This window comes from Athene cunicularia (assembly GCF_003259725.1).
Source record: "Athene cunicularia isolate RWA chromosome 8 unlocalized genomic scaffold, athCun1 chr8_part1, whole genome shotgun sequence".
Taxonomy (NCBI): domain Eukaryota; kingdom Metazoa; phylum Chordata; class Aves; order Strigiformes; family Strigidae; genus Athene; species Athene cunicularia.
In genome coordinates this window covers 13315026-13342808 of record NW_020799109.1, presented here as the reverse complement: position 1 = coordinate 13342808, position 27783 = coordinate 13315026, and the positions used below count along the sequence as shown (strand labels likewise).

Genomic DNA, 27783 nt, shown 5'->3' with positions numbered 1-27783 from the left:
TGCTTTAACAGACCTTGCAAAATGTGCAAGATAAAACATACATTCACGTTTCCATTTCTGTTCTGAAAAGCAACTTTACAGTTCAAAGCAGAATTGCTCACATGACTGAAATTGAGGTTTGGCCTGAAGAAGAATCATTTCTGTATTTGAAGTGTCTTTCAATAATGACAAATAGACACTGAACTGAGGACATCCTTCTCCAGATGCAGCTTATATTTGAGAGTAATGCTTTTTAAATGTCATGCCATTGATGTAGGAAGAGAATTTACACCTCATCTTGAAAAAAAATCCTGAATTATTAATTCACTGTAGTATTTCCAGTCTTGTGAGATAACGTCTTAAATATTTTATTCAACAGCTGTTAACATGACATTCAAAAAGACTGATAGATGCACATAAGTATATGCATGCATGTTATGTATATAAAAATATCTTGTGTATTATTTATAAATAATTGTTTATATATAAAGTACATCTAAGTATGTATGTGCAGGTATATACATGCATGTATGTTACAAATTATATAAAGTCGTATTCCTATACAACTAATACTTCAATAACATTATTTGTATAGGAATGTTTATAGGAATAATATAGACTGTTTATACACATGCACGCACACACACGTATAAAACCCTTTTGATAACCAAAGGGAACTGAAATGACTCTTCATTCAAAGGGATCTTATTGCAAAGCAGTGGAAGTAAAGACTAAGTCAAAGGTAACAAACTGGAAGTTTACTAGGAGTTGTGTCTGAGATGCCTACTAGGCAAGGCTTGTTTTCCCCCATGCTGTCAAAGCCCTGTGTTACTTAATACTCAAAGGAGTGATAGGTCATATGGTGGAAGAAACAAACCTAAAGCTGCCAAAGCCAACAGGCAAAGCGGAAAGAGATGTTGACAACAGTGCTAAAGGCTGCAAACAGATCAAGGAGTGTGCGTCACTGAGTTAGGATGGAAGCTTAGTCGCAAGCCTTGATAAGGGAATGCTAGATTGGACAGATAATGGTTGGGCAAAGAAAGCTTAAAATTTCTTGGTCTTTGGAGAGATCGAGGCATCAATAGTAATTGTCTTAAGTGACAAAACCGTAGCAGAGTAGCAAAGTTCTTGGTTCTTATCTGCATGAGTCAGTTGGAGGATTGTATAAAAAGAATGTTATTGAGTTCATTTTGTTTATTTTCCTTCTGTAGAACATCATAGCTTTCTGTGCAACCATCAAAATAACAATGCCAAAGTGACTCTATTTAGCATTCTTTATTTCTGTTAAGTTTCTGTGTCTGCATCAGAGACCTTGGATGGACAGAGTGAACTCAAACAAGAGAAAAGCTTGCTGAGTGTTCAGTCCTACATGTGAGTTACAAGTTTCAGTTTGCTGTTGATATATAATATTCCTCAATCTAGAAAGTGTCTTTGTAAATAAATAAAACCAAGATAAAGTTTCCTTCTCCTTTGACAAACAAATTGTGTGCTCCATTTTATCCTTCACAGCTTCAGCATGCTTCAGCAGTGGTGCATAAAATCCCTTTTCAGAATATACAGTCAGACACACCATCAGTTCTGTGTAGGCTTGAAAATTGTAATTCTCAGGTCATTGGGGTGCCATGGTAGAGGCCAGGAAAATAGTTAATCCAAACCATCTTTGCTCCACTTAGCATTTTGTTAGTTTATGCCCTAAAAGTCAGAAGATTTCTTTTTAGAAGTCAGCTGTGTTTAATTTGGACTACTGGATTCTCTTTACTGTTAACTAAGTTATTTATACTAACTTACTTTTAAAAGGCACATTCTTTTAAAAGTTATATATATGTTGTATATTAGATATCTAATATTGCTGCCAGCTGTAAGGAATTGGATTTTACTCATTCTTTCTTCTGTTGACAAGTGATTCACTGGTCTTGAAGATCCTGGCTGCAGGATCTCAGAAAATACAGCTTCTGCAATGTCATCGCCCAGCAGCAATTGCCCACACTTGGAATCAGTTGGTGAAATAACAAAAGAGGAATTGATACAGAAATCTCATGTAAGTTGCTGCAGCTTACTTTCTTCCTATCACAGTTAACTCTGGTCACTTATTTTAGCTACAGTGTTAAGCCTGGGTAAAATCTTCAGTAGTGGAATAGTAAGGTTTAAACAAGGTATGGGAAGAATTGCGGACTTGATAAAACTGAAAAACTATTTTTCAGTACTTAACACTTAGTGTGCCTTTCCCAGCAGTGTTTTCCAAAGCAAGTGATGTTTTGATGGAAATATTAGTTAAAGAGTTCACATAACACCAAGCTTGAACTTTTCAGACACTGCCATTGTAGCAGTTATTTGGAATGTTAATGTAATATAGTATAACTGACTTCAAGTAGAAACTAACAAAGAAATTTATCCTTAAGTTTTTCTTGCATAACAGTTCACTTTTTGATGGAGGAGCCACTGTTTGAGAAACTGCCCCTACCTGAACTCTTGGTTTCCAGCTACCATTAATATATAGAACAAAGAAAGATGTTGTAACCCATTTTAGTAGCTGGAAGGTGATGAAAAGCCAACCCTCTTCTGTCCATGGTGCTAAATTTCTTTATCTGAAAACTGTAACTGTTAATTTGCTGCTGAACGTTTCTCTGATGTTACATCTTTTTTGTAAACCTTTGCAGGTAGTGTTGCCTGTTCACAAATAGGAATTTGTAGTTATTACAAGTTCTGTCACTTTAATTTCCTATAAATTTAACATAAAAAGAAAGTCCAATTTTGAGGATTTTTATAATAATGTGATATCATACATGTTTATGTTTTATTTAGTAGAACAATTTTTGGTTTAAGAAAAAACTTGGAGAGAGATTCAGGGTTTTACTAAGAAAAATATTCTGATTAAAAGTGGGTTGGTTATCAATGCATACTTTTTTTTTGTCTTAAAACTATTCAGTTGATACTGAGATTTACAGTATTTTTTCCCGGTTTGTCTCAAATTTGTGGTTTACCGGTGAAAGTAAATGAAATAATACTTTGCTTGTGTGTTTAATAGGGCACTTGTCAGGACTGTAAAGTCAGAGGACCCAACCTTTGGGCATGCTTAGAGGTAAGTTGTTCTGTTGTTCCATAGCAGGGGCCTTTTCTAGTAATTTGTAGATAAAGTTGGCAGTATTTTTTTTTCTGAAACAACTAGAATGAAGCTCTTTAAATTAGTTTCCTCAAGTTGTTATTTAAAAGAAAAACCTCATGTGCAGTTTTTCTATTTTTAAAATTATTTACCGTTTATCAGGTACATATTTCTTGTAATTTAGGAATAATGTGTTTAAAATGAGATTTTTTTTTTTTTTTAATAAGAAGCTGGCATATTGAGGTTTCTTCTTGAGTTATGATATCTTTTAGCTCAAGATTTTTTAAAACTCTGTTCCTGGGTCTGTAGATATGCAAAATAATATTATTCCTGAATTAAATTACTTTTTATAAGCCCCTCTCAGCATTTGTACTAATAACATCTAGCAGTAGATGATGACTTTTTACAGCATAAAAATGAATACTCTGACTTTTTTATTCTTAAGCAAAACAAAGAAGAATCCTTATTTTGAAACTTGTAAAAGCTTGTATAAACATTCTTCAAACTTTGTACAACTTTTGTACATTCTTTACCTTGGTTATAGTTCTTCCTTAAATATGCTTTTGCTTTACTCTTCTCGCTGTCTACAAAAAATGTAATTTTCAGCGTATTTTTAAGAAAAAAAAGACTCTGAAAATGTTGTTTCTCATTGATCTGTGATACCAACAGGAAAGTATGTAGCTAATTCAGTTTTTAAAACATGTTGGGAGTTCTTCAGACATACAGCTGTTTCCAGAGATTGAAATGTTACTCTATAGGCTTGAATTAATTTCTTGGCAAATTTTGTCTAAGTCCTGTCAGGAAGTTATCTAGGCTGAGATACCAACTTTTAGGTGTATGTATGAGTATTTTTAAAAATCTACTTCAGTAGTTTTCTTTTAAGTGAATTACGGTAACAGTTAAGCGATCGGATTATTTTGCTCCTTCTATCAATACGAGATAGAAATGAAGGGGGAAAGAGACATTCTTGAATGTCTTTTTGTTAGATGGCTTGGAGTTTAATTATATATAAAAACCCTCTTGGGTGTAGGAAGAGGTGTTCAGGGATGCACCAGTCTGGCAGGTGGGGAAATGCTGTGAAGCCTAAACCATGGTTTTTATTTCTCACTTGAAGCTCTTAAACTGTTACTGAAAAACTCAATGTCATACCAACATTTCCATAGGCGAGTATTGTAATTGCAGTAGGACACTTAGCATCATGCTGTGATGTATCTCCTCTTGGATGAATTGGCATCTTGCCTTCACCTTTTTCAGTAGAAAAACATGGTGAGATCCCAGCATGTTAACTACCTGTAACTTAACAAATATCTGTGATTATTTAATATAGAAAATTGACTGTGTTCAGCTGCTATTTGATTGTATAAATTAACTTGCTTAGAGAGTTATACAGATAACATGCTGTACCCTTTTCTGTGATTGTCTTGACTCATGCAAATGAGGAATTAATGAAAATTGCTTGAAGATTGGCAGCTGCAAGATTCCACACTCAACTTAGCCAAATATGTTTTGCAATTAGCACAACTAAAATCCAAATTATTTTGCATGTTATAACTATAATGGAGTAAGTACTTAACCATAGAGTGCTGGAAGCTCTTGTGAAGTAATACTTTGATAAATAGGCGCTGCAGATAAGGGTATACAGGCATTTTTGTCAAAATGTGTCATGATCTGAGGTTGTTACAATTCAGTATTTAGACACTGGGCTAACTTCTACCAAATCATGAATTATAAAAAATACATGTTGACTTTAATTTGAGCAATTATATCAAAATCGCCAAAAAATTATATTCTGCGCATAAAAAGTCTTAACACTGCCCACCAGTGAGAGGAGTTGAGTTAAATCTTGCAGCATTCTTATTTGCTTTAGGTGATATTTATTTTTAACACTTACCATGCATGTCTCTTGTTTTGTGAAGGACTCTGCAAGTTTGAAATTTGAATTTTAAAGGGATTTGCAGTATATTCTTATTCTGTAAACCTGTTTGACACTACTTTTTAATTCTGTATCATTCTGTTCTTCATATCTTGCTCAACAGAACAGATGTACATATGTTGGCTGTGGTGAATCCCATGTTGATCACAGTACCACCCATTCCCAGGTATGTGTATTTGCTAGTAATACAGTTACTTGAAGCAGTGAAGTAGAGTTAGAGAACATTTTTTACTGATTTAAGTGAAGTCACCGAATCACAGAATCATCTAGATTGGAAAAGACCTTGAAGATCATCCAGTGCAACCATTAACACAACACTGACAGTTCCCAACTACACCATATCCCTAAGCACTATGTCAGCTCTACTCCTAAACACTTCCAGGGATGGGGACTCCACCACCTCCCTGAGCAGCCCATTCCAATGCCTAACAACCCGTTATGTAAAAAAAAGGCTTCCTAATATCTAGTCTAAACGTCAGTAAACTGTGTTAGCATAACTGTTTGGAAATTTGATTAACTATGGTTGTTTTTCATCTACAGAAGCAAGTCTCACTAAGTTAGGAGTATGTGAGTTTACAGTCTTTATGCAGCTGCATAATTACTTCTGTAATCTGACATTATTGTGCTCCTTAAAAGAACATGGTGAGAATTAAAAAAAGAACAATGGGTATGATGGTTTTCGAGATGCATGGACAAAAGATTTCTTGAGTACTTCAGCTGATACGTAGTGCTTCACTACTTCAGTTTAATTTAGGACTGTGGCTGCTTGGTGGATAATAGGAGGGAAGTTGGATTAATGAAGATAAGAGCTGAACAGGTGTAAGATGGGAAGTATCAATAACCAGAAACAGGTGCTTTGTTTCTGCATTATGCTCCCTGTTCAGTGGCTACAGATGAAAAACCTGTAGACTGACCTGAGCATATCCTTTCCTGTGATGTCCTGATTTTGGATCCAGCTTGGTGGGAGCAGTGGAGTGTGTGCACTGTGTTCTCCAGCAGGCTAAGTTTTTTGCAAGGTTGGACAGCTTGAGTGCATTTGTTTGGGTCTTGAACTCACTGTCTGTGCACACACATGTGCAAGTGGAATGATTGCCAAAATGAAGGAAATGAGATACATCATTCTCTCTTACCAAATATATGGAGGACAGAGGGATGGCAGTTTTATTAACATATCATTTCAGAATTGCTGACTTCATGGTTAAATGACCTTCTTGGTACCAATTTACAGTTCATCTGCCAGAAAATACACCTAAGGCTTCCCGCTGAGCAATTTTTGGTCTCTAAAAATACTAAAAAACCCCCTGGTGAATATTAAAATAATAGTATATACCAGGGTTTTACAAGAAGCACCACCACTCCTAATTTTTTTTTTGTTTTTTTCTCGAAGCAGAGCCTTGAAGAGTTCATATTTCTACAAATCAATAGTGCTTTAATATAAATTATATAAATACTGGGGGGGGGTTGCTGGCTCTTTAAGCTGAATCACAGTTCTAAAGCCTTTACAATAGGTACACGAATGGGCGGCTTGTAGTGCAACTGGGGAACAGATGGTCCCTGAATTTGTTGTCTACAATTTTATACCTCTTGGCTTTCTGTGGTAGTTTATTCTTGCTTTACATGCTCTTTTAGCCATGTTACGTACTTGGCAGGTAAAAGAAAGGGAATAGGTAGTTTGCTTGCTGTCAGTGACATCCTTGTCTTGATTCTCTTGTTACATAATTTTGATTTCTGGATAGTAAGCCCTCTTCTGCGTTTGGGTTTTTTTCAGTGAAATCTCAAACTCACTAAAATGAGAGAAGCAAAGTTGACATGAATCAGTTTATTTCTGCTCACTCCAGTTTCTACCCACAAGGCTCCCTGTACTGCAAATAATGATGTTCATTGTGTCCACTTCAAGAAAATTAATAAGCTGTTGCTCTGGAGACTTGTAATTATTTATGCAGCTCAAACTGCAGAAACAAGTATATGCTCATGATTAAAATTGTCTGAGATGCTTACATCATCTGTTTTTTAGTAGGGGGGGGCTTAATGAAATGGTAAGCTACGGTTTATATTAAAAAACGTACAAGGCCTTAGTAAATGAAGGGAAGAGGAATTCAGGCCTCCTGCAGCAGTTGTATTTTTTTCCTAATTTGTAGCAAATCCCTCATTGTCTATAAACCTGACTGGTGCTGACATATCAGGAAGAAATACAAGAAAGATTGATGGAAATATTTAGAGGGTGATAGCAACTGTGTACACAATCTTACAGTAAGAAAAGAGGCTTAAAAAAGAACAGTGAAGATTAGAACAGTAAAAATATTCTCCATCTGTCAAATTTTTATATTGCTATATGTTATGAAGCTGTAAACAAAAGAACTAATTGAGTCTGTAATGTTTGTTTTGATCTGAGCACGTCTAACTCTTAACTGAACTAAAAATCTTATCTTACTCTTCTGTCTGATTGTTAAATAGCTTGAATTTCCTACAGTAAAACAGTAGAAATAGACACTGGCCTTACTGTAAGAGGAGGCAGCTGCCATTATGAGCTATAGCAGACATTCCTGGAAAATTGTTTTGTTGTGAATTGTAACACACCTGATGATGGGCTTTCTTATCTTTGTAATTACACAGAGGCATATCAGATACGGCAGTGGCTTAAGTTCTTATTGTACCTTGTTGCTAATTTGAGTGACTTGTACTAAAAATGAGTGTTGGATAGTTTGTGCTAAAATTTCAGTGATTGAATTGCTGTTTTGTAATATTCTAACATACATATTTGTTTCATTCTTGAAAGAGCTAAAATTTCAATACTTCTGTTCTAGCTTGCATTTAACCGTATTTAATTATTCCGAAATTTCTGAATTGCAGTTTTGTTTTTTGTTCTGTTTTAGGAGACAAAACACTGTCTAACTGTCAACCTTACTACACTCCGTGTTTGGTGTTATGCCTGTAGTAAGGAAGTGTTCCTGGATAGAAAATTAAGATCTCATTCTCCACTACCAAATGCAAGACTGTCTCACCAAGCACAAGATAATAGTGTTCAGGTATTTTTTAACCTAATGAAACAAATGCAGCTGTAGCTTTGGAGTAAACATTGTGTCTTCTCTCAAGTGAGAGACTGACTTTTCCTTCTTTCTTGTGGCTGAACTTTCTATTAATTTCTAGCTTTATAAAATTTCTTTAAAAAGACAGTGCCCAGCTTCTGTGTTCTCTCTGTGTACTGCATGCTTCTGAAGAGTGCTCTTTTCATCTTGTCTTGTTTGTAATCTACAATAAACTGTAAGGTAAAAAAGCACAGGGTTAAATTTGAGGTTGCAAGATTGGAATAGTTCACCTGTGCTTCCCCATTCTGTCACCTCTTGAAAATGTTATTTACAAAGCTCATTACAGTAATTGCTGGCTAACTTTCAGGTAGGTGCAGAATGCCTTAGCATATGTTTATGGATACTTGCCCGAGATTTTTTCATGCAAGCACAGTACTTTTAGAGAAATACATGCTAATTGTTAACCTCATTGAGCTAGTAATATAAGACACTTAAAGGGATTCTGTAACTTAGTTTCTGAGGTTTAAACATGTGTGGTTTTAAGTATTAATAAATGCCTGAAAAGCATGGCATTTGTGTATGTATATGTGTGTAGGAAAATCTTTTCAGTGGAGTGGTATACACACAAACACTTCTGGATAGTTAAGAATTTAACTACTACAGAAGAATTTGCTAAGAAGGCAGTAGTAACCTATGTATATTCTATATATGTGTGTAATTTTGGTGTAGAATGACAAACATACTGTGTTAGATGCATCTGGAAAAATGTGTATGAAACTACAAATCAGGAGAATGCTATTAGTGTTCTATGCAGTTAGCATTGCCAAGGAGTATAAATATGCCAAGGAGTGAAAATATGGCCAGTATCTGGAAGGCTCATATTGGTCGAGTAAAACACAGGCTTAAGATTGTAGTGTTTTGTATAACTATGATGTCAACGACAAGACTTCATAAAAGTGCTTAGCTTCTTAACTCCACATTTATTAATAATTAACATAGTAGCTGAAGAGTAAGATAATGAATTAAGCATTAGCTCATATTGGAGACAAGCTAGAGGAAAAAATGAGCAAAGCAGATGTTATACAAGGAATTTTGAAATATGCTATGTTCTTGTCCTTCAATTTCAACAAGGTTTGTTTAGGTTTGGATTGTTGTTTTGTTATCCTCTGGTTATATTAGTCTTTACCGGCATCAGTACTATTCACTCTGATAATCTCTTTTCTAGATAAGTGTTGTCTTGGAGAAAGTTAATTTCTTAAGTATAATTGACATCATGCATGTATCTGAAAAAGTGTTATTTATTGTATATTTAATGTACTTATATAAAAATGACAAGTAACTCAGGTAAAACTGACACAAGTACAAGTACAGTATTTCTAAAATTGCTTTGCTTGAGGCATAGAGCTATGGAAGAAATAGCATAATGCACAGGTTGGGCAGAAAGATGGTCAGTTTTTCAATGTACATCAGAGAGGAAATATCCTTTAGTATGTTCACATAAAAGTTTAATATTTAATATGAATGTAATCTGATAATTTTCTCATAAAATGCCAGCAGCTCAGTTGGAATAGTACCCTTGGAATATTTTTTTAAATAACATTTCTGTTGTTCAGAAATTCTTGTGACTTGATACAAAGCTGGGTTCAGACTTCTGAACTTCTGTTTTATTATACTTTTAACCTGTTTTAATCTTCCAAGAAAATGGGTATAATATACAGAAAAATCAGTAGAATTTGTAAAGTCTGTCAAACATTTTGGTTAGAATTTTTATTTATGCACTCACAAAAAGAGCTTGTCATACAATAAATGTCTGCCTGCTAATACTTTGTTTCTCTGTACATTTTGCTTCCAGCAGTTTAATTTGTCTTTGTTAAATGTAGTGAGCCATCTGGTGGCATATCAAAAACATGTACACTAACTTTTATGTGTTGACTACTGTGTTAACTTTTCAGTGATGGCTTAGTGTTTGTTATCCAAGGGAAATAAATACTATAACTTGCCTTTTTTGATGCTTCAGCTGTTGTCATAAAATAATGCACTGTTTTCACTGCTAATCTGAAGGCAAAAACATGGGGTTTTTCTCAGTAAACTTCATCAGGGTAGCTGTGGAATCCTATTATCCTTACTTTCTGTCCAGTGAGATTTCAGAATGTGTTCATATAATCTTCAGTTCCTAGATTTGTTGGAGAAATTATACATAAGTTTTAATTAGAGGAAACTTGATAAATACAAGTAAATATTGTTTTTCTTTTTATTCTTAAAAGGATTTTAAAATACCTAGTAATCCCACGCTGAAGATTCCTCTAGCAGCTGTATTTGATGACTTAGATATAGAAGTGGAAGAAGATGAGTTAAAGACTAGAGGTAATAAAAGCAATATTGCCCTTTATCGCATGTGTATGTCTCCAAGTCTGTTCTCCAGCTATATAGTAGATCTCTACTAAGTGGAACTGTTTCCTATTCTGCTCCCACTAAGACCTTTATTTTTAATTCCACCGTTATTGAAGCAACCTTTATTTCCTTTTAGAGCAGAGGCTGTGGTGATAAATGTACTGCACCCATGCAAGCAGCAACAGAAATAAGGAAGTGCACTGGAGTACTGTTTAGTCTAGCTGGTGTTATAGCCATTCTGGTAAAAGCAGTTTTTTTCTAAAATCTGTTCCAGTGTTTACTTCTGTCCTAAAAGGTTCCTGACTGGAATGCTTTCCTGCATTTTGGGTAACCCTTTTTTGAGCCTGTAGTATGGGGTTTTAGTTTTTTGTTTTCTTCTTTTCAGTAATGGATTTCATGCATTGCCAAACTTTCTGGTATAAAATCTTACCCTACCCTAGTATTAAACTATTGTGAAGATGAAAATGAGAATGTATGAAACCACAAACAGCAAAGCCTTAATTTTTCATTTCATGAGAGAACATAACGACTATTATTTCTTAAAAGTCTCAAACTAGTATTGGTCATTTTAAAAAGGATATGTGTATTTGTTAGTAAAGAAAATATTTCTAACTACCATTTTCTTAGAAAAACCTGACTAGCAGATTGATAACCTATTGTTTTTGAGATGCCAGTGCATGTGCCAAGGCAGTTAGTTTTCCATCAGTGATTATAAAAGAGTTGTTCTAATTTATGGATCTCCTGTTTCTCCTTTAATTATCTACTACCAGCTTTCCCTCTCCTAAGTCTGCTGACATTGGCCAAAAAACCTACTTTGCCCCTTCTGTTGTCTGGCATGGTCTTTCTGGATATGTCACCACCCCACTAATTTTCCATCTGCCCTTAAATCATTAAACCATGTGTTTTATTCCCAGTTAGTTTCTCCTACCAATGTGTGCATTTGTATATCATCTTGTCCTATTAATATATTTGTGAATGTAACTTGGATAGAAGCAATATACAAATAGAATTGCATTAAAGTTTCCAGTAATATTGTTGTGACTGTGTTAATACGCTTCTCGAAGTTAAAGGAAAAACTTCTTTAGCTCCCTTTTAACTTTGTTCTTAAAATTTCTTTTGAAATGCTTTTGATGAAGTAAACATTATTAAACATATCTTTGCAAGAAAAGAAGTCTATTCAAAAACTTCATTTGCAACACTGCAGGCTGAAAAAGTGCAGTGAGAGTATCTTCCTGTTATATTTTCTGCTGTTAAAATAAAAGAAATATTTAAAAAAATCTATGACTGTTCTTACATTCCAATTTACATTCCAATTTCAGTAAGAATGATTGTCCTTTTCTGTAGCAGAAATTGGAATGGCAGAAGTGAAGGTTCAGATGTGGGAAGCAGGACTGTATTTCCATTCAGAGAGATAGAAGAACCTGTTAAAAATAAAGTTCTGTGTATTAGAAAATTCAACTGAAGTAAACAAACTTCTTTAGACGTAAAAGGATGTTCTTAAGAATTTTTATTTTTCTGCTACAGACTAAAATGATCAGTGTAGTTCTTATACTTCAAGGATTGCATAGAGCTAATGGTGTTGATTTATGAGTATTTAAAATTTTCTGGTCTTCTTGATTGTTTGCTTATAAATGTTACTGGCTTTCTCATACAAAAGCAATTTTATATTGAAATTAATTCATTAATTTAACACTTTAGCTAAGAATAACAAATATTTCTCTTTTTTTAATTGGTATGCTATGATAATTACTACTTGTTTAAATAGCCTCTCCTCAAATATTTAGAGACTGTTTTTCATAACTCCATAATTACTGAAAGAATATATGTTAATTGTAACTTTTATGCATGTGGAAAAACTATATGTGGATATCTACAAAGCTAGTAAACAATCTGGGCTTCAAAATGAATTCTGTGGGGAAGTCTAAACTGCGTGGTCTTTCCATAAAAATAAGGGCATATAATTGACATAGACTGATCGTAGGTAATCATAATTCTGATTCTGGGATAATCACATGCTGAGTAGTTTTCGAATGTTCACCATAATCTGACTACTAGCATGAACTTGAGACAGAAGAATAAAATCTTCCTTGAGAATCTTTTGGTAATATTAATGGTTGCGAACGCAGCGTAGCAACAGTTTAACTGAACAGGTAAATCTTGAAGCTCAAGTAAAACTTAAATATTGATAATAATTTTTAAAATTAAAATCTGCAGCTGTCATAAAACATCAAAAGTTAGTAAGATAAAATACAGTCTACTTATCTCAAGTGTTTTAGTCAGCCAAAATCAAAACATTTAATTACCACTTCTAGTTGGATTAGTATTCCTTTAGGAATCCTATGTTTCTTTTAGTTACAACTCTGCATTATAAATGGCATCAGAAGTGTTACATAAGTATTTTAATTAATACATATTTTCTACAAAGTATTTTCCTTAATATGTCTTGTATTGGATTAATAGACTATTGGCATAACAGAGTATTAATTCTGTTTTTCAGGTCTAACAGGATTAAAAAATATTGGAAACACTTGTTACATGAATGCAGCTTTACAAGCTCTTTCCAACTGGTAAGGAAAATGATTGTAAATATAATTTTTTATTTGCTTATACATGTATTTTCTCAAGATGGACTTGAGGATTTTGTAGGGCTGCGCTACCATGGAAGAAGACATGTATTTGTTAAATCTGTCTTATGTACTACAATTGTGTCACTGATAGGAAAAAAAAAAAGTATTATGGTATACGGGCTACTCAGGTTTTTCCCTATTTCATTCCGATTCCTCACTGTCCTAAATAAAAATATAGGCAGTTCTAGGAATTAGAAGAAAAATCTGATAAAACTGTTAAATTTGTGGGTTGCTTTTTTCTCTGCTACAGAAGAAATCAAAGGAAACGAAAAAAAATAAGCTCTAATTAAAAAAAGAGACATGTTAAAATCAAAAGATCCAAATTCAGTCCTTACAAACAATGCATCTGGGATGTTCTATGCTAAATCATCCTAGGAATGGATAGAATAGAAAATCTTATTTTCACATGGGGATACCAGACAGCTTCATGAAGGAGAAACCTACTGAAGTTGAAGAGAGAAAACCACTATCCAGTTCTAAAGTTTCTTGCACTAGAAATTGTTAGGTGGGGACAATACTTGAGCATGTATTGTATATGTTTGCTGTATACATCTGCTTTTGGCTGCAACCCAAGACAGGATACAGGGCTGAATAGAACTCACTGAGATCCTTTGTTGAGGGAGAGGAGAACTGAGGCAAATCTCTCTGGAAGGTAAGGAAGTGGACAAAGCATCTAATCATGAGGAAATGATTCTGTTGAGAAATGCCAAATTTTGCACATATGCTGGGATATCTGCTTTCTTGGGTGAAAATAGGTCCAATCCGTATGAGGGATTGTGTCTTCAAAGGGAGGTTGAAGGAAGAGAAGTGAAAGAGCATGAGTTGACAACACTGCATGAAGTAAACAGATAATCATACAAGTATAAATTATTTATCAATAAACATCATGTGGCACTATTGGATTCTTGAGAAAAGAAGACCTAAGATGCTACTTAAGGACTAGGCTTCTGGTGATTGTTGCTGTAGGGGTACATGAGTACTTCTGTGATGGCTTGTAGCAGTTGCCTTAAATTTTAATCCCATCAGACAATGGTGGTGCTTTAACAAATGTCAGGATATGTTTGAGGAGCAGTGTTGCTGTACTGCTGAAGTTGTCCTATTAGGAAATGTTTGATTGCATCACTTAAGGATGTAGGAAATGGAATTGTTCAATCTCATAATAGAAATGCTATTTTTTAAAATAATCTTGTATGAAACCGGGTTTCCTCTTGTATTTTAACAATCTGAAAAAATACAATTTTCTTTTAATCAGCCCACCTTTGACGCACTTTTTTCTTGACTGTGGAGGCTTAGCACGAACAGATAAGAAACCGGCAATTTGTAAAAGTTACCTCAAGCTGATGACAGAACTCTGGCACAAGAGCAGGTATTGCATAATTTTGGTGATAAAATGATCATAAATAAACTCCAGAGGCATGAAGGAATGCATTAATCTGTCCTAGGTTTCTAATTTTTATTTTGTGTGTATCACAGAATTACTTTTAAAAATAAGGAAGAAAAGTCTAATGTACAGTATTTAAACACTCCTTATAAGCTGTTCTTTTTCCCTATCTACCAAAGATAGGAAAAATAATTGATGTAAATTGTAGTAAGGAAGATCTGACAAGAAATACATGATAAACATTACACAAAGTAGCATTAAGCTTTTTAAAATAAGTTTCTATCTGCCAGAAATAAATCTAAAATATTTAACTACTTTATTCTCTCTGTGTCCTTCAGTCTGTATCAGTTTTTTGTCAGTTTCTCTTACTTCCTTATATGGAATTTCTGTTACCTCTGTCTAAGAAAATACTTCAAAATATAAGTACAAAGGTAAAGAAACTGTAATTGTGCACAGTACCAAGAGTATGTCTGATTCTCTGACGAGAAATGTGGCATAAAAAGCCTGATACAGTCTCTGTTTCTGTTGGATAACAGCTCTTTAAAAAAAAAGATATAGCTAATAGTTCAATAGCAATATTATGTTTGGTTAAGATTAATATTATTGGTGTTATATGTGTTAAAGTTCAGTTGCAGGTAAAATTATAATCCTAGTAAAGATAGAAAACTCCACTTAACTGCTTACTTTTTTATGTGTAGTTATATGTTTAAAACTTTTTTCTTTAGGCCTGGTTCTGTTGTTCCTACGGGTTTATTTCAAGGAATTAAAACTGTTAATCCAACATTTCGAGGCTACTCTCAACAGGTAAAACCTTCTGATGTCTTTTAAATCTGCCTAAGCCATAAAGTCATCTAATTTTTAAATCTAATGCTTAAGATACCATGCTTCCTATATTTGTTTAAAGCAAATGCAATATAAACATTAGTTTATATGGTTCAAATGTAGATCATCTGAAATGGAGCCATTAACAGTTAAATCAGGTTTTATGTTTGTTTGTATCAAATATTTGAAAGGCCTTCAACTTCTGAGACTAACTCCTTTTACCTTTTTTTCAGGAAAATTAAAATAATACGTATCTAGAACTTTTCTGTCAAATAAGGTTGCTAATATTTGAGCAGTCCCAGAAAACAAAATGAAGATGTTCAAAGATAAAAAGGAATGTAATACATTTTTTTTTTTTAATATTCGTCCACCAGTTAAGTTTTAAAAAAAATTAAATATGCAGTATCCAATTTTCATTTGGTGTCTTTGAAAAAGAACCCCACTGCCATGTGTTTCATAAGTGATGTTGTGAGAACTGTAAGTTGGTAATTTGTTAAATAAGCATGGATTATTATATAGTAAAGGCATTCTTCAGTTGATCCTTCATACAGAATCTTGCTGCATTCTACAGTTTGCAGTAATTTATTAAAAGCTTATGGGCTGGAGAAAAAATCTAAACCCTGTAATTCAAAAAGCTTACTAATATCTTCCAGGAATCTGGTGTTATTCAAAGGAATTCTGCTGCTTCAGTTAACATCTTTCATATTTGTGGTGTGGAGGATTAGAACACATGATTTAATGTTCAAATGCTGTATGAGCTGTAAAGTAAATGTTTAAATATTAATCTCAGTGTTTTTTAATTTACTCATGAATTTCTGAAGAGCCACATGAATTTCTGGAAAAGCAGAAAATCAGTCTTGATAACCAAAAAGAAACTGTATGGAAACTTGCTTCTCACAGCTTTGAACACTGATGAGAATATCTTTTTCCATGCAGAGCAACACTTAATGAAAACCTTTTTAGGTTCTTCCTGGATCACACTTCAGTTGTATGTTTAGTAGTTTTCATGGCAACAATTAAAACAAAGCAGGTCTTTCATAACCAACACTCTCCTATTGCCCAGTCTCACAAGTTGGGCAGCCATGTTCAATCTTCAGGGAGAAAAAGGAATTCTTTTGCTCAGTGAAGAATATTTATGAGTTAATCTGTGTCTCCAGGTTTGCATCTTTTTTTTTTGTAAAAGGAATACCAACAAGTAGGCATATTAAGATTTTTTTCATTACCCAAACCTCAAATGTGATAGTTGTAGGTTTTAAGAAAGTGTTTTCTAGTCAGCAGTTGTGAGCTTAATAAGTAATTGCTATGATGGATGGGAATGTTGAGCAGCAAAAATGACTATTATGAGCAACCAAAATACAAAAAGAAAAATAGAAGAAAATAGAAACAGTAGTAGTTGCCAAGAAGAGGCTATTGTTTTCTCTCATGCTTGCTTTATTATATATTCTCTAACTCTCTAAAGCTACTGTGTGGATCGTTGAAATTTAGTAGCTTTTAAGATACATCCAAACATGGATTAGACTTGTAGTAATACTTGACAGCTCTTTGTGGGAACACTGATATTTGAGGAATCTTGTCTGGGCTTGAGAAGAACGATTAAAATCTTGTTGAGAGTATGATGCAATTGGAAAGATGGGCTAAGTACACCATAATATTTTTTAATAAAGTACTTCCATACCCAGTGAAAGCAAGGCTCTGGTTGCTTTGTGGAAGATGCTGCATAAGGTTTTTTTTAAAAAAAAAACCATCCCTAAAACATTCCATTACCAGCAAAGCTGGAGTCTGACCATACTGTTGGTAGTTGCCTGAGCTACTTTTATCATTTGTGTAAGCTATGGCAGTGTTTTTGTTCAAGGTGTTGATATAAATTTTTTAAGATTCAAAGTGTTTTGGATGAAACTTGTATGATAACATTACTTGTGACAAGCAAGAAATGGATGCAGGAAACAAATATGTGGTATGGAAATGAAATTTCTGTTGAACATTGGACCTGGGACGGAGGAGCTTACCTTATTCTTCTTTAACAGCCAGCTGTAGCTTTTGCTTTAGTTATCTGTATCTTTTCCTGATATGATTTTAGTGTCTTCTAAATAGAATGGAATAATATTGTAAAACTTGTTTAAAATTCTAGGATGCACAAGAATTTTTGCGTTGTCTTATGGATTTGCTTCATGAAGAACTTAAAGAACCAGTTGTAGAACTGGAAGATGCCCAGCCTATGAGTGTTGAAGAGAGTATGGAAGACGACAAGAGTCAGTCAGATGTAGGCTTTCAGCCCTGTGAATCCTGTGGTACCTGTGATAAAACAGAAAGTGATGCTATTTTCAAACCTGTCTTAGAGGATCCTGCAGAGACAACCATGTTAATTCAGGATGATGATAACAACTCAATCACATCCAAAGACTGGCAGAAAGAAAAAATATCAAACAACAAGCTTAAACGAGCAAATTCTATGGAAGATTTGGAAAAAGACACAAACACTACTTCAGAGACTACTGATTTTTTAAATAATCAAGGAACTGTCAAAGTACAGATACACAGCAGATTCTCAGGTAATATATTACTAATGTGCATTTGAAATAGTCTAATTCTTAACCAGAATATCTTTGTGAATTCAAATGAGTTGTAGAATACAGTAAAGAGATACAGATTGAGTAGCATAGATGGATTTACTTATGAACAATGCACCTTCTCAGTTTAGGTGTTCTCAATTCAGTTTGAATTAGTTTGAAAAGCTAAAGATTTGTAGTGGGTAAGGTTTCAAATAACCCAAGAAGAGAGGTTGTTTTTGGTTTTGTTCTTAACTTAAAAGCTATGGGATTTGAAATAGTGCTTCATTCCTAGAAGTTCAGTGACCTGACGGTGTGGTTAAATAAATGACATAAACATTGTGTCTGTTCATTTGGCAGTAAATTTTTTTTGGTAGAAGTTATGAAATAACGGAGATATTAATTACAGAGTACATCAATGATGTCCACATGAATGATATATCGGCAGCCCAAACCCCATCATCAAATGAAGGGATGAACACACGCTTATCAAACAGTCCTCCAAAATCATTCTCATCGTGCTCTTCAATGGCACCAGTCCACAAAAAAGGTATAGGACCTTTGTTTTCTTCCTCCTGGTACTGAATTGCTCTGCATTACAGTTTTAATAATGTTTCTTGTGTCTTGTGCAGCAATGCATTGTTGTTCTTAAGGTTTGGGGATTTTTTTATCCCCTATCCCTAGTGGGGACAGTGAGCATTATGTAAGCTGGACATATGGTAAGATTCCCTTCTGTAAAATTCTTTCTTTTGACACATGAATAGGATTTGCCTCTGCTTTGGGAGGATGGAATAACATTTTTAGGCAACTTTCTCAACTGCACTGGTTTGGTGAGAGGGGAAATGTGTGAGAATTTAGTGCCCCCCTGAAAGGTAATGCTTTCCAGAGAACAAGCACATTGAATCTTCAGCAGAAGTTCAGTAAGTCCACATTTTAGTCTGTTAAGGTTTAAGGAGCCATGTGTACCTGTGCTGTAGATAGACTTGTAAACGTTACGTGCTGTCTGTAGGATAGAGTGTTTCTTTTGCGCTTTCCACAGAATGATGTGTTTATCAGCATCCAGAGTGTTTAGACTTTTACTGACTTTAGATGTCAGTGCAGCTTTAGGGAACAATATATAAATATTTTTTTCCCTTATTTTTGTAACAGTAGACTATTTTAATAAAAGCTTGTTTTGTGGAACATGTGTTTAAGGCTAGCATTATACCAAAGCAAAAAACTCCCAAAACTTTAATATTGTGATCCTCTCTTTTATTCAACAGGCTGTCCGGAATAAGTTCTGAAAACGTTAATGTTACCCTTTTAAGGCTTTAGCACTGATGTCAAATGACAATGATTTAATAGACTTAAATCACTAATCTCCTTGGTTCATTTTGTTCAGCAATTTTGACACTGCATCTGTACTCCGTCTCCAGTTTTGGCTTCACGATTACAGGAGGGTTTTAGACAAGCTGAAGCGAGTCTGTCAGAAGTGGTATTAGGTGGCTGGAGCCTGTCATGTACAAGGAGAAGCTGAGGGAGCTGGGTTTGTTCAGTCTGGAGAATGAAAGACTAGAAGAGAACTGTTGCTGTCATCAGCATATTATGGGTGGTTATAGAGAAGGCAGAGACAGGCTTTGCTTGAAGCTGTGCAGCAAATAGAAATGGAAGCAACTTGCACAAAGGAAAATTTCTATTAAATGGAAGAAAAAAAAATCTTTCCAATGCATGGCTGAATACTGGAACAGGGATAGAAGCCCGGAGGTACCCTGAGATTCTTGGAGATGGATATTCCAAAGTTCAACTAGTGCAGCTTTGAACAGACTGTACCAGATAATATCCAAAGGTCTCTTCCTATCTAGATTACTGATTTTTGTCACTTCTTAATAATTTAACTTTGGTCATCTTTATTGTGTATTGAGGAAACAGATAGATAGGCAGTAGAACTGACAAGGGGAATAGTGTGGCAGCCATTTGCAAGCTCTCAAGTTGTTTTTTTAATTCCCTGTAATACTAGGGGAATTCCCTAATGTGCTAAGACTTGTGTCTGGGAACTAATACCTAATTACAACACACCTATTGCCTTCACTTTCATTTCCCCCTTGTTGAAACCACATGGAGTATGTTGGGTGCCGCAACTTTAAGATGCCCCTGCTTGTCAGTATCTTCCATTTCTTCCTGCTGTTTGTTACTGTGGATAAATACAGCACATCCTCCACATCACTGATCAATAAAGACTTCAGAACCATTTTAAAGCTGTTTAGTGACAAAACAAGTGATTGAAAGGAACCTTAGAGAATTCTGGGCAAGAGGCTCTATGATGCAGTTTTTATCCATGATAAATAAAATATATCTGATGCATTGCGAAAAAGAGGGGTTTTCAGATTACTTCTAGTGGCCATTCTTTCTGCTAGAGATACTTTGGAATTCAGACTTTTTTTATTATTTTAGACATCTCTAGGTATGGGATGATACAGAGACAATATAATACTACTGGATGGTAAAAAGACAGGAGTACTGCTTATGGGCAAACTCTGTGTTCAAAGGAGGTTGTGTTCTGTGTGATAGATTTATTGGAGTAATTCAGTTTCCTTCTCACTATAATTATTTCCATGTTTCACTGCCTATCTCGTTACCGGCTGTCAGCATTTTGGCAGAGTTTGCCTTTGACTCCTACAATACTTTTGACTCATCTTTTGGGTGATATACTGACTCCAGAAGAGGTTTTTTGGTCTTCATTTTAGCCTACCGTTCCAGTAATCTACAGAGCTGGAGAGACTGCTCTGGTGTGTTTACCCAATTAGTAGTGGGTTTGGGTGGGGAGCACATGTTACTGGCTTGGGGCTTTACTTCATATTTTTTTTAAGAAGCCGCTGCTAGCCCGGACTCTAGTAGTACGTTTAGTCTACTTCAGCCAACTGTCATCAGTGCTCTTTTATATGAGTGCTTCAGCCCAACATGGTTAAAACTTCCTGCAAAGATGTAATCAAATTAAAAAGGCACCTTCTATCTAGCATTTAAGTTTATACCTTTGGGGATTCCTGCCAAGATGACTCTTGTAGCAGTAGCCTGTAGATTCCAAGATTGGCAGTTTGAGTTTTACTTAAACAGAGGCAAGTTTCTGGTGTTTGGCCACCATAAACTGCTTGAGGAACCTATGTGAATTGCCTGGTACTAGCAGTGATCTGGTTGTGTAATTTCTAATAAATACTTAATAAATAGAAAACAGGGCTTAGCTCATAATTTGATCCGAAGTATGTATGATCTCCAATTATATTATGCAAAGCTGAAGGGAATTGGAATCCACTGTATCTTGGATTTACTTTCACCATTTTATTTTTGTCACTTGATAGTTTCAACAGTATCATCACCAAAAAGGAAGAAGCGCAAGAAGTACAGGAGTGTTATCTCTGATATATTTGATGGGACTATAATAAGCTCAGTACAGTGCTTGACTTGTGATCGGGTAAGTAAGGAGGGGAAGTTCTATCTTTTGATTTTTTTTTTTCCTTTGGTGTTCTTTTTTTTTTTTTTTCATTCACCCACAATACAAATACTAACAGCTTTATGAATACAGTCATACTCTGGTAACTTTATTCTTTGGTGGCAGGTTGTTTCATACTTGTTTACTTAAATAGTAATAGCAGATACTACCAGCACATTGTGTTTAGACTAGCTTGCATTCACTGAGCTGGATTATTTACTCGGAGCTGAAAAATAACATTTTGAGAATCGGTTTACACCAAGGATGGAGAAAGAGGCTTGTTCTTCAACTTCACTTAAATATGATTAGTTTTTAGTAATGTTCTGAATATCCTAATGCATACCTCCTATTGTAAGTTCTCAGGTACACAGTTACAAAGAAAAGTAAAAGATGGTAGTCTACTCATACTTCTATAACAGTCTTATTAGGTAGATTAAGGATAAGAAAACTCATGTCTTTCAGAAAATTCAAATAAAGGCACTTACTTTTACAGGTGATATGAATCATTACCTGCTTTCTTAAGTTGTCCTTTACTGCAAGATGTGATACAACATAGGACAGTTGATTTTTTTTTTTCTCTCTCTACTATTTGCTCATAAAATTACTTAGAACAGCACACATAATCATTTAAAAAAAGTCAATTATCTAAATATGTCTAGTCGGACCACTTCAGTTTCAAAGCTTCAGTATCAAAGCAAAATATCCGAATCTTTGCACTGGGGACAAGTTCCTTTATGTAAGGTTTAAACCTAACTCTGATGCAATTACATGCCCTTACTAATTCTCTTGTTTTAGAGGTAAGAATACAGAGACCTCAGGGTAATCTGGTGAGGAAGTTCAAAAAACAAATAAGAATTTGTAAAGTTTGCTTGATGTTTTACTCTGCAGCTGTGATCACTGAATCCAGCATGGGAGAAAGAAAATGCCTGATTGGGTGTGTTTTGGGCAGCTCCAGTTACATCAGGTCAAGATAATGTCAAATACTGACAAAACAATGGGCTGAAGCTTTCTGAAACTAGTTTGTATAACAGGAGCCTGAGACAAAAATCATAGTGCTTTGTATGACTAGTAGGAAGACAACAATTAGTTAATAACAGAAGTTTTAATGATAACAATCTGCAACTTCTCTCTAAATTTTTTCTGTCTCTTTTTTTTTAGAAAATTAATTCTTACATTTCCTTATTCATAGTTATTTTGCTACCTAGTAGAATTTTCAGCTACAGAGTGAGTTAGTAGTTATGGGTGAACTTTACAGAATTCAGTTTAATTGCTGTTTCTCTTAAAGCTTAACTATTATTTTGTTTCATTTGTTTTCTTCTTTAGCTGTCTGTAACCCTGGAGACCTTTCAGGATCTGTCCTTGCCTATTCCAGGTAAGGAAGATCTTGCTAAACTCCATTCTGCAAGTCATCAGACATCTCTAGTCAAGGCAGGGTCATGTGGAGAAGCATATGCCCCCCAGGGATGGATAGCTTTTTTTATGGAATATTTCAAAAGGTAACTAATATTTACCTTGTTTTATTTACTTATCTATCCTGAAATTACAGTTTCTGCTCCTCTGGCAGAACATTTGTTGGTTTTCTTTCTTTTCTGTCAATGATGTTTCAGGTTTGTTGTCTCATGTGTTCCTAGCTGGTTTTGGGGTCCAGTTGTAACCTTACAAGATTGTCTTGCTGCCTTTTTCGCCAGAGATGAGCTCAAGGGTAAGAGGTTAATTACATGAACATCCCTTCTGGGTTTTTTTTCCTCCTATCGCAATAAGATGATTAATATCTTCTTAGCTTCACTCAATTAAGCAAAGGCCACCTCTTACTGTAATACAGTCACTCCTTGCTCTTACGGGATCATTCATTTCAAAAAGGTAAGCTTCTCAACTGAATATTTGAAGCAAGAAATAACCATGAAAGCAGCTTTAGAACTGTCAAGTAAATCTGACTGGTTTAATGAAATGGTATTAACTGAAAGTTCATAAAAATTTCAAAACCTGCTATATTAATACTCATTTTCACAACCTTAATTTAGATTTAGTCAATTATTTCCCTTTTGAATTACATAGCATCATCTCTCAGATTATGCTGTACTGCTTCATAGTTGAAAGCATAAAACCTAAGAACCTTTCTGTTTAGTTGCTATATCAACACTCTTATGACTTAAATATTGAATGAAACCTGTATTCCCTTGAATCTTTCATCTGTCAAATATGTGCTTGAAGGATAACTAGTTGGATTTAGAGAATAATGGCTGGTTTTCTTCTTGATGTTTGCAGGTGATAACATGTATAGCTGTGGAAGGTGTAAAAAGTAAGCTGGCTTTTACCTTTGTTTTAATTTGTCTAATTTGAGTGCTTTAATGCTTCTGTTACTCAAAGGGCATTTATTTCTGTTGAATATGTCACAGTACTATTAATCTTTTGATACTACCTTGTGTTCTGGCTGACAAAAATTAAGTATTACAAAGGTGCAGGAGTCAGGAAGCACTGACTCACCGTACCATATTGCAAACCAAATGTGCTTAACTCTTTTTCATGTTCCTTACAATTTTAGACTTTCTAAATTTTTTTTATGGATAAAACAAGAGCTTTTAGCCCTCTATGTTACTTGCAGGTTTCAACTGATATGCAATAGGTCACTTCATTGTGTAAAAATAAACAAACTATGGCTTTAAATACTAAAGAATCAAGAAACAGAAGTGATCTGAAGACTGCTGAAAGACCTTTATGGAAAGGGAGTGTTATTCCTTGTTATATAACTGGTGATCTGCTGTAGCTAGTTTCTTAAAAATAAACTTAATTGTTTTCTTTTTTCTCTTTGCTGAATAATCAGCTTTCATGAAACAAAGTACTTTTCTTTCTGCTAAGAGAAACTGTTAGCTAGATGGACCTTGATTATATTCACTTGCTTGTTCTGAATTTTTCACCAGCACACATGGTTTTTTTCTTCTGAAGTGTCATTGTTTATATCATTTTGGCTACTCTGTCTAGCCTACATTCCAGAAATATTTGGGGTTTACTAATGTTTAGCTTAGACTTTTGCTGATATAGTGCAAGAAAATAAAACCTTTTCAGATCTAAGTATTGGTTGTTATGTTTTGGTTTGTTTTTTTTCTTTCCTTAGGTTAAGAAATGGAGTGAAATTCTGCAAAGTGCAAAAATTTCCTGAGGTACTGTTACTACATGCACTTTAAAGCACTTTTTCTGCATGATTAGGAATGTGGTAAGACTAATGAGTTGCATGGAGTAAATTGTGTTTATGTTACATGATGAAAGAGTATCTTCATATTGGCATTTGTTTTAATAATGTCAGTAACATTTGATTATTCACCCTCTAAGAAAGTGAACCTTGTACATGAAAAGTGAAGTGGAAGAATGGAGTTTTTCTGTATAGCTGTCAGCCTGTAGAACTTACTTATACTGTATGTCATAGAATTAAATACCACAGCCAGACTGGAAATCTTTTCTGTAAGTCATGCCTGTAACTTGGAGTTTTAAAAGTAATCCAGTCTTACAGTTCAAAATATGAGTTGATGGCTCCAATAATCAGGAGGAATTAATGTCCCTTGTGACAAGATTGTGCAATAGATGCATTGTGGAAGAGAAAACTTATGTTGTTCATTGCTGCATCAGTGTCAGTAACTGTTCAGGACTGGGTTTTTTATACTGTCAGTAAAAGAAGTTTTCAATAATTACAAATTCATTTCTAACTCCTTGAGCTGCAGTTGATTTAAAAATAAATAAATCTGTGGAACACAAAGGTTGTGATAGTTGCCTCAGGCCACAGAGAAAAGTGATCCTTTTGGGATGAAAAAAAGGAAAAGATGATATGCCCAGTGTAGTTATTAAATATCAAATAGTAGCACGTATGGTTCTTGAGTGAATCTGTCGATCCTTCTTACAGATACTGTGCATACATCTCAAAAGATTTAGACATGAACTTATGTTTTCCACAAAAATTGGGACCCATGTGTCCTTTCCCTTGGAAGGCCTTGATCTTCAGCCTTTCCTGGCAAAGGACAGTCCAGCTCAAATAGTGACTTATGATCTTCTATCTGTCATCTGCCATCATGGAACTGCCAGCAGTAAGTATAAGATTAATTGTTTTGTCTTTGCAGTTGATACTCACATCAGCACTACCCATACACTGAATGGTAAATAGATGAGCATTGGTAATTATAATGTGAAAGATAAATGTTGTGATTTTTACCTTGAACCATAAGATGGCTTGCTGTTAAAGAGGTGGCACATCTTGGAAACTGTATGGCACACCTAAATAAAACTGTAGGTGGAAAAAAGTTAACAGATCCTGGAATACTAAGTAAAAAAACCATATGCACTATTGAAAGTGAACAGTATAAATGTACAAATATTGTTACATGCCAGCCGACGACTCATTGATTGACTCTTCTGCAGAGCTGCTGTTTCTAGAGTTTTGATGCATTGTATGCCTTACTTTTTTGGACAGAGTTCACAAAGCACCACAACAATGTCAGTATTTTAAAAAAAAAAATGTTCTCTCGGATGATTGCTGGCAATTAACCGCAAAACAGGCCATAACTGCTATTTATGGGTAGTGTTGAGTAGCTGAATAAACATCTTACTGCTGTATGTTAAGCTTGTTTCTGCATAGGTGCTTTCAGTATTTATAAGATTTGCAAAATAGGAGAAAGAAAAGTTTTAAGCCAGAAACTGTATAGATTTTTATAGAAGTTACCCACCCGTTCATATTCTCCATTTGTTTAAAGTTGTTTCCAATTTTTCTGGATGCTTTTTCACCTTCCACTTAGTGCTTGCTGAATGATGCTTCTCATAATCAGTTTTGTAGATGTTTGATTATTTAATTACTGGCAGTTGAATACATGTTTAAAAATAGTAATAATTTAAAATATATTATGAATAGTCTTCAAAACACAGTTAAGTATGGTCTTGATATCATGTAGCCATTACACATCTATGTTGATTTCTATTATAAAGCCTACAGAGGTTTGAGAAGCATTCATTGTGGAAACTGCTATGGGTAAATTGTTCAGTCTTACTCTCATTTTAATATTATGGTTCAGAAGTGCCTTAGACAACAAGCTGCTTGAAGAGTTCAAGAATATGCTGAAAGCAGTGTCCAACTTTCCACTAGCTGGTAGAAACTAAAAAAAATTTAAAAAAAAGATAAAGATGCTCCTGAGTTTGTGAGAAGTTAGGTTGTGTCTACTAACTTCCTTTTCATGTATTGCAGAGTGAAATGGGCAGCTCTGGGCACATTTTAATAACTCTCACTTCTAACACTCTAGGTGGACATTATATAGCTTATTGTCGCAACAACTTAAATAATTTGTGGTATGAATTTGATGACCAAAGTGTCACAGAAGTATCAGAATCCACAGTGCAAAATGCAGAAGCATATGTTCTCTTCTACAGGTAAGAAATCAAAAGTACAATCATACTCATCTAAGTCAGATATGTAAATAACTTTTTAAGGAGTTGGGCAGATTTTAGAAATCAGCTGCCCCACAAGAATTACAATGGAAGAAAGCCTGTTCTGGAGAGAGATTTAATTCTTCAGTTTTGTCCTTAACACTGCTCTGTTACTGCTAAAATATGTGTGGAACTTAAAATGAAAATCAAGTAAAGCATAAATAAAGCATAGTAAGATGACTAGAAAGATAACTTCAGGCAACTATTAGAACTAGTCACTAATTACCTCATTTTCAACTGGAGGAAAGGAATTCTGCACAAGGTGGGTTTTGCACGCAGAGTCTTAACCATTAGAGCTCTAAAGGGAATTGTGGAAAGTCTTTGGGAGATGGTTATACTGTGTTGTAATTTAATTTCAGGTTATGTATAGGCTGTTTTTTTCCTGAAAGTTCAAATGAAAGGCAAGAGGTCATGTTATTGTCTTCAGTCTATGGATTCTTTGTACTTGAAATAATAAAAAAAAATTAACTCAATTCTTAAATCGTAAATTTTACAGAATCACAGAGTTGTCTAGGTTGGAAAATACCTTGAAGATCATCCAGTCCAACCATTAACCCAACACTGACAGTTCCCAACTCCACCAGATCCCTCAGCGCTGGGTCAACCCAACTCTTAAACCCCTCCAGGGTTGGGGACTCCACCACCTCCCTGGGCAGCCCGTTCCAACGCCCAACAACCCCTTCTGGAAAGAAATGCTGCCTAATATCCAGTCTAAACCTTCCCTGGCACAACTTGAGGCCATTCCCTCTTGTCCTATCGCTTGTTCCTTGGTTAAAGAGACTCATCCCCAGCTCTCTGCAATCTCCTTAATTTCATTTGCAGACTTTAAAGGTTTTTGTTAAATAATTTTGATCTAAATTTAAACAGGTAATGTATTTTAATTGGGTTCATAGTGTTTGATTTTTTTTTCCCTATTCTTTTAGTCTTATTTTGCTACTCTATAAATAACCATGTTGCTAAAGCCGTTAGGTCTACCTGAAGCTTTTCTGTCAGTTGAGTCAACTTCCACTCTGTAAATGAACTGAGGTGGCTCAGCTTTTGTGTGATGCTGAGTC

The 27783-nt window shown here is 34.7% G+C and overlaps 1 protein-coding gene across 4 annotated transcripts in view; it reads left to right on the top strand.

Moving 5' to 3' along the window:
* Positions 1-651: 651 nt before the first annotated feature.
* The window catches only part of USP33 (ubiquitin specific peptidase 33), a 39916-nt gene continuing 12784 nt past the window's right edge, over positions 652-27783 (top strand). The window contains exons 1-18 of one of the 4 annotated variants that reach the window (XM_026854273.1): positions 652-1350; positions 1880-2017; positions 3005-3058; positions 5116-5178; positions 7886-8038; positions 10303-10402; positions 12927-12996; positions 14309-14422; positions 15163-15241; positions 17388-17808; positions 18215-18355; positions 21138-21250; positions 22592-22764; positions 22900-22970; positions 23534-23567; positions 24381-24426; positions 25161-25341; positions 26545-26671. In XM_026854273.1, the coding sequence (XP_026710074.1) occupies positions 1937-2017; positions 3005-3058; positions 5116-5178; positions 7886-8038; positions 10303-10402; positions 12927-12996; positions 14309-14422; positions 15163-15241; positions 17388-17808; positions 18215-18355; positions 21138-21250; positions 22592-22764; positions 22900-22970; positions 23534-23567; positions 24381-24426; positions 25161-25341; positions 26545-26671 (2021 nt within the window). In that variant the 5' untranslated portion in view covers positions 652-1350; positions 1880-1936. Of the gene's footprint in view, positions 1351-1879; positions 2018-3004; positions 3059-5115; positions 5179-7885; positions 8039-10302; positions 10403-12926; positions 12997-14308; positions 14423-15162; positions 15242-17387; positions 17809-18214; positions 18356-21137; positions 21251-22591; positions 22765-22866; positions 22971-23533; positions 23568-24380; positions 24427-25160; positions 25342-26544; positions 26672-27783 lie in introns of all 4 variants that reach the window. The other 3 variants (XM_026854269.1, XM_026854271.1, XM_026854272.1) reach the window with 3 other exon arrangements.